Consider the following 6,501-nt stretch of genomic DNA (forward strand, 5'->3'; position numbering starts at 1 on the left):
GGAAAATTGGGAATCACCTCTGTTCTGGTAGTTCCTCTCCCATCTATTCCTTGGGAACCATACATCCCAATGTTCCTAGAGAAGTCCCAGGAAACTTGATAACTGTTGACTCAAACTCAATATTAATAGCGTCCCATTTCAATTTCAAAAAGAAATTAGTCATCCTACTCGCTCAAAAACCTGACCAAGAGCATTAAGGTGCCAAAATGTATCAGACGTCTTGGTCCTTAAGGTAGGGTTTAGAACCTCCCATCAAATTGGTGGGTGGATGGGGTGGGTGGGAGGAATCTCAGGAAAAGTATAGAAACAATAAATAACAAGACAGAGTTATGATTATTTTGCATTGATAGAAACAAGACTGCTCATGACCAAGAGTCCTGGGTAATGCAAAAGGAAAGTGAGAGGGATATATGGATATATACATAATCCTGCAGAGGTTATCATTTAAATGGGGAGCCCAAAATAATCTCCCAGTTCCATTAGAGCTATGCGAAGAGGAAAAATTGTGTAAGCAAAAACCAGAGATCCATACAGGTACCTATACCATGTGACTGCACATCCAGAATGTCTTGTGCATGTTTGATTTGCTGCATTTTGCAGTGCAATGAACCGAAAAGGATAAGACACATGCTGAGATTAGTCTGTCCTGCTGATAATCCCCCACAGTGCTCTCTTGATATCCTTGTTTCTCAGGCTGTAGATGAAGGGGTTCAGCATTGGGGTGACCACAGTGTACATCACCGAGGCCACTGCACCCTTCCTAGGGTAGGGGGAGACAGATGAACTGAGGTATACCCCAAGACCTGTTCCGTAAAACAAGCAAACAACTGATAGGTGAGAGCCACAGGTAGAAAAAGCTTTGTACTTCCCGCCTGTTGATGGGACTCTCAGAATGGAGGAAACAATTCGAGTATAAGAGCAAAGGATCCCTGAGAGTGGAATGCCACCAAAAATGGCCCCCATGAAATATATTAGTATGGTATTGATGGAGGTATCAGAACAGGCAAGGTGGAGAAGTTGAGGTGCATCACAAAAGAAATGATGAATTTCCACACTTGTGCAGAAGGTAAGTTGTGACACCATCAAACAGTGAATCTGAGAGTCCAAAAGGCTGCTGAAAAATGACACGAGGACCAAAAAGCCACAGAGGCATGGGTTCATGATGACTGGGTAGTGCAGGGGGTGACAAATGGCCACAAACCGGTCATATGCCATCACAGCCAGGAGTAGATTGTCCAAACATCCAAATAGGAAAAAAAAGGACACCTGAGTTAGGCAGTCTGCATAGGTGATAGATCTACTGTGTGTTTGAATGTTCAACAGCATCTTGGGGATCGTAGTGGTACTGAAACCAATGTCAGCCAAGGACAGGTTGGAAAGGAAGAAGTACATGGGTGTGTAGAGGTGGGGGTCAGAGCTGACAGCCAGGATGATGAGCAGGTTCCCCAGCACAGTGACCAGGTACATGGACAGGAACAGCCCAAAGAGAAGGGGCTGTAGTTCCAGGTCATCTGAGAGTCCCATGAGGAAGAATTCTGAGACACCAGTTAGATTCTGTGGTTCCATGAAGATGGGACACCTCTTGAAAAAGAAGAGAGTGCTGAATAAACAAAACAAGTGTAGAGACATCCAGCTAAGTGTGAATATTTTGATTCAAGCAATTCATAAGTAAAGCATTCACACTTGAGGATCCTACCTCCTGTTACCTTCAGCAACATTTCTCAATTGTAAACTCTTCTTAGAACTCTTTCCTGATTGGTGTCTTGGCAATTTACCTGTTTCTACATATACCCATCATGAAGACATTGAGCCAAAGAATGTTAGACAAGCATCTAAATATATAAACATAGAAATATTTAGGGGCGCCTGGGTGGCTCAGTTGGTTAAGCATCTGACTCATGAGTTCAGCTCAGGTAATGATCTCATGGTCTGTGGGTTCAAGCCCCTCATCAGGCTCTGTACTGACAGCATAGAGCCTGCTTGGGCTTCTCTCTCTCCCTCTCACTCTGCCCCTCCCTTGCTTGTACTTTCTTTCTCTCTCTCAAAACAAATAAATAAACTTTAAAAAGAGAAATATTTAGTTACACTTGCTTTGGAACTCATATTTGTGGCCAGGAAAAGTTGAGTTTTCTTGCTCTCCCTGCATGATCCCATTGCCCTCTTCACTTCAGCTGCCCAAAGGCAAACACTGTCACGATTGTGGCAGTATATTTTCCTTTCAGTGTTTCCATAATATTAGCACTGATGTATTCATGAACAGTTTTCTTAAAAACTTACTTAATACTGGGGCGCCTGGGTGGCTCAGTCGATCAAGTGTCTGACTTCGGCTCAGGTCATGATCTCATGGTTTGTGAGTTCGAGGCCTGCGTCAGGCTCTGTGCGGACAGCTCAGAGCCCGGAGCCTGCTTCAGATTTTGTGTCTCCCTCTCTCTCTACCCCTCCCCGCCCTGTGCTCTATCTCTCTCTCTCAAAGCTTAAAAGAAACCTTACTTAATACTATAATAATGCTCACATTGCTTTCTTCATTCTCACCACAATAATGTGTTTTAAGTGTCTCTGTGAAGTACACACATCTATTTCAAGCACTTCAAATGATGCTTAGGATTACCTGATGGATGACTTTATTTTATTTTTCTATTTCTTATTATAATATTCCTAATAAAATTCTTCTGCACACTTCCATATTATACAAGAATTTCTATACCATATAAGCAGAAAGGTGAAGAATTGTAAAAATCAATACATGTACAACTGTACTATTAATTATCTATATTTATTTTCCTAATAGAAAAGGTAGACAAAAGCAACTTCATGCTTTTATTGTCAAAGTATAGAATTGGAAAGATGCCTGAAGTCTGTGTTGCCATGCTCTTTCATAGTAGATCCACATAGTAGATCCACATGAAAATTCTATTTTTGTCTAGGGAATAATATTTCCAAATCACAGATCTCCAAAACAGGCTGCCAAATGCATTACTCCTCATAAAAAAAATCCTATGATCTATAATATTCATACAGTAAAGGTCCCCGTAAACCATTTGGCCCATTTCCCTGATTCACAGACAAAGTCACAAAATCTCAAGAGAAGGAATTGGTCGTCCTCTTTCTGTTTTCTCATCTGGGACAAAAGCATGTATGAAATTGAAGAAATCATTCCACACTGGTGGAGTGCACAGAGTCTTGGGATGGGAATCAGGACTTTGAGTCTCACATCTGTCACATACTAAATCTGGAGTATTTGCAAGCTCTCAACCTCTCCGTGCTGGTATCCCTCTAGGTATTACCTAGAAATGGGGACAACAGTACCCATGTGGCACCTAACAGAGGTTTGTACTGGAAGGAAGAGAAGCATGCACAGAGAGCATTGAAGCCATATTGCCTATGCTCTGTTTCTGAGAACCAATGTAGGGTCTATTCAATATTGAACAGAGATCACTGTTGTCCTTGTCACCTACTCTGTGCCAAGCAAAGTATAGACTCTGGGAAATCAGAAATGAATGTGATTCAGTTGTTTCCCTCCAAACACTCAGTATCTACCTGCATAAGAACAACAACAACAACAAAAAAATGTTCTCTCAGGATCTCAAGAAACTCAAAACTTCCAATCACAGGATATTTAGTTGGATAGATGGTGCTTAGCCTTGAGAATGATAGTAAAAACAATATTAAGAATACCTAAAATTTACCTTGCCCTTACTATATGCATTCATCACATATTTAGTCACATGTACAGTGCTCATGTTAATTCTTACTCAGTGCAGTTGTATAAACCAGGTCAAACATATTAAGAGCTTGCCCAGTCCCATACAGATAAAAAAGTAGAGCAGATAAGATTCAAAATTCAATGGTGGGTCCCTGTTTCCCTGAACTTCAGAGCATTTAAGAAGTCCAGAGGTCTTTTCCAAAATCACTAAGATATACCTTTGAACTGTTTCTTTCTGTTTTGTTGTTGTTGTTGTTGTTGTTGTTTGTTTGTTTGTTTTTTGGAGAGAGAGAGAAGCATGCAGGGGAGAGGGACAGAAAAAGGGACAGAGAGAATCCAAAGCAGGCTGCATGCCCAGTGTTGAGCCCAATGTGGGGCTCAATCCCACTATTCTGGGATCATGACCTGAGCGAAAATCAAGAATCAGATGCTCAACCGACTTAGCCACTCAGGCACGCCTGAACTCTTTCTTTCCTAAGAATGGGATCTAACATACTGACTCTATCCCCTTAGAGATCAAGAGGGCCTAAATTACAAAAATGGAGGAGAAAGTGGAGTGTGAAGCAAAATCCAGGAGAAGGGGCAAGAGAGAGCTTCTCTGAACTGTCATGAGTTCTTTTTTTTTTTTAATGTTTATGTATTTTTCAGAGCGGAAGACAGAGTGCGAGTGGGGAAAAAATATAGAGACGGAGACACAGAATTCGAAGCAGGCTCTAGGCTCTGAGCTGTTAGCCCAGAGCCCAATGCGGGGCTCAAACTCATGAGTCCTGAGATCATGACCTGAGCCAGAGTCTGGCGCTTCGCTGACCGAGACATCCAGGTGCCCCATGAGCAGACTGTTTATATGATCTCTACCTTCATCTCAACTATCTTTTCTATAGTTGACGCAGCTGGTGGCACCACTGCTCTCTGGTGTCTTCTACCATGAACCCCCAAAGGAAAGAGCACAGAGAGCAGGAGTCTCTTCCTGGAGTAACGGGAAAAAGACAGGCAGGTTGGATAAGCAGGAGTGAATACAGTCTAGGTGCCCTGTGAACAGAGTCTCACTGTCTGCATCTAAACCTGACTTCATCCCTATCTATTCCAGGACCTGGTAAAACTTAAAAACTTTATGCATAGCAAAGAAACAATCTTTCCAAAGAAGACATACAGACATGTGAGAAGATGCTCAACATCACTCATCATCAGGGAAATACAAATCAAAACCACCATGAGATACCATTCAACACCTGTCAGAATGGCTAAAACTAGCAACACAGGAAACACCAGGTGTTGGAAAGGATGTGGAGAAAGGGGAACACTCTTCACTGCTGGTGTAGCCATTCTGGAAAATACTATGGAGGTTCCTCAAAAAATTAAATATAGAACTACCCTATGATCCAGCAACTGCATTACTAGATATTTACCCAAAGAATATAAAAATACTAATTCAGAGAGATACATGCACTCTGATAGCTATGGCATTATTATCTACAATAATAGTTATAGAAACAGCCCAAGTGTCCATCAATTGATGAATGGATAAAAAAGTCGTGAGATATCTATATCTATATCTATCTATCTATATATATATATAGATAGATAGATAGATATAGATATAGATATAGATATAGATATAGATATATAGATATATAGATATATAGATATATTTCTCAGCCATAAAAAAGAATGAAATCTTGCCATTTGCAACAACATGGATGGAGCTAGAGAGTATTATGCTAAGTGACATAAGTCAGTGAGAGAAAGACAAATACAATAAGCTTTCACTCCTGTGTGGAATTCAAGAAGCAAAACAAACAAGGAAAGGGGAAAGAAGAGAGAGAGGCAAGCCAAGAAACAGACTCTTAACTATAGAGAAAAAACTAGAAGGGAGGTGGTTGGGGGGATGAGTGAAATGGGTCATGGGTATTAAGGGAGAGCACTTGTCATGATGAGCATTAGGTGACATATGAAATTGTGGAATCATTATACAGTACATCTAAAACTAATATTATGTTAACTATGATCACTAACTGGAATTTAAATTAAGTCTTAAAAATAAAAGTGGGTTGGACACAAAAAATAAATAAAATCAGGAAGTGAAAGAAAATGCTGTGCTCCTCTCCTTATCTCTGAAATGATGATAATGCATGTTGTTGTCTGTTGGGAGTGGTAATGCAGATAAAAGGTAGCAAGCTACATAGAAAACTTAATTCAGTTCCTGAAACTCGGAGTCCCAAGGTAAAAGTTTGTAACATTCTGGTTACTGTCATCATTGCCATCATCACCATCATCATCACCTTCATGATCATTTGCAGGGCAAATTTGTGGGCAGTTAAGAAGGACCAATTTCCCGCTCTGATGGGGAAGATGCCCACGGGAGACAGAAATAACATGGGGGCAAAAATAGAAATCTAAATAAGAGTTCTTGGATCCGCACCAAAACCAATAACATTAGGTCTTTATAGGGCTGTGAGTTGAATCTTTCCATTTTGGTCCCCTCATGTCTGGCTATTCCAACTGCTCTAGTTGTCTTGATGAGGAGGAAACAATGCTCTTCCAGTCCCTTCTGCCTTCAGTCTCTCCCACTGCACTTACTCCTCCTGGACTGTGCTGTGTCTCTGCTGGAGCAGGTCTGAGGAATGCAGATCCCACTGCCACTCCCCTACCTGGCACTGGATGAGGACAGAGGCTTTGTTTCCAGGACTGGCAGGAACACAGATGTAGCTATGGGTCTCCTGGAGCAGACAATTCTGGAAGAAGGAGGGACATGTATGGAGCCCACTTAACTTGAACTGGCCACTAAAGGGCTGGAAAGC

The 6,501-nt window shown here is 41.4% G+C and overlaps 1 protein-coding gene across 1 annotated transcript; it reads right to left on the reverse strand.

Annotated features, from left to right (window-relative positions):
- Positions 1-265: 265 nt before the first annotated feature.
- Positions 266-1,875, reverse strand: LOC101082221 (olfactory receptor 7E24-like). Its single transcript, XM_004001087.4, has one exon. It carries the CDS (start codon positions 1,627-1,629, stop codon positions 637-639), a length of 993 nt encoding a protein of 330 aa, XP_004001136.4. The 5' UTR covers positions 1,630-1,875; the 3' UTR covers positions 266-636.
- Positions 1,876-6,501: the final 4,626 nt, after the last annotated feature.

Source organism: Felis catus, chromosome A2, assembly GCF_018350175.1.
Source record: "Felis catus isolate Fca126 chromosome A2, F.catus_Fca126_mat1.0, whole genome shotgun sequence".
Lineage (NCBI taxonomy): Eukaryota > Metazoa > Chordata > Mammalia > Carnivora > Felidae > Felis > Felis catus.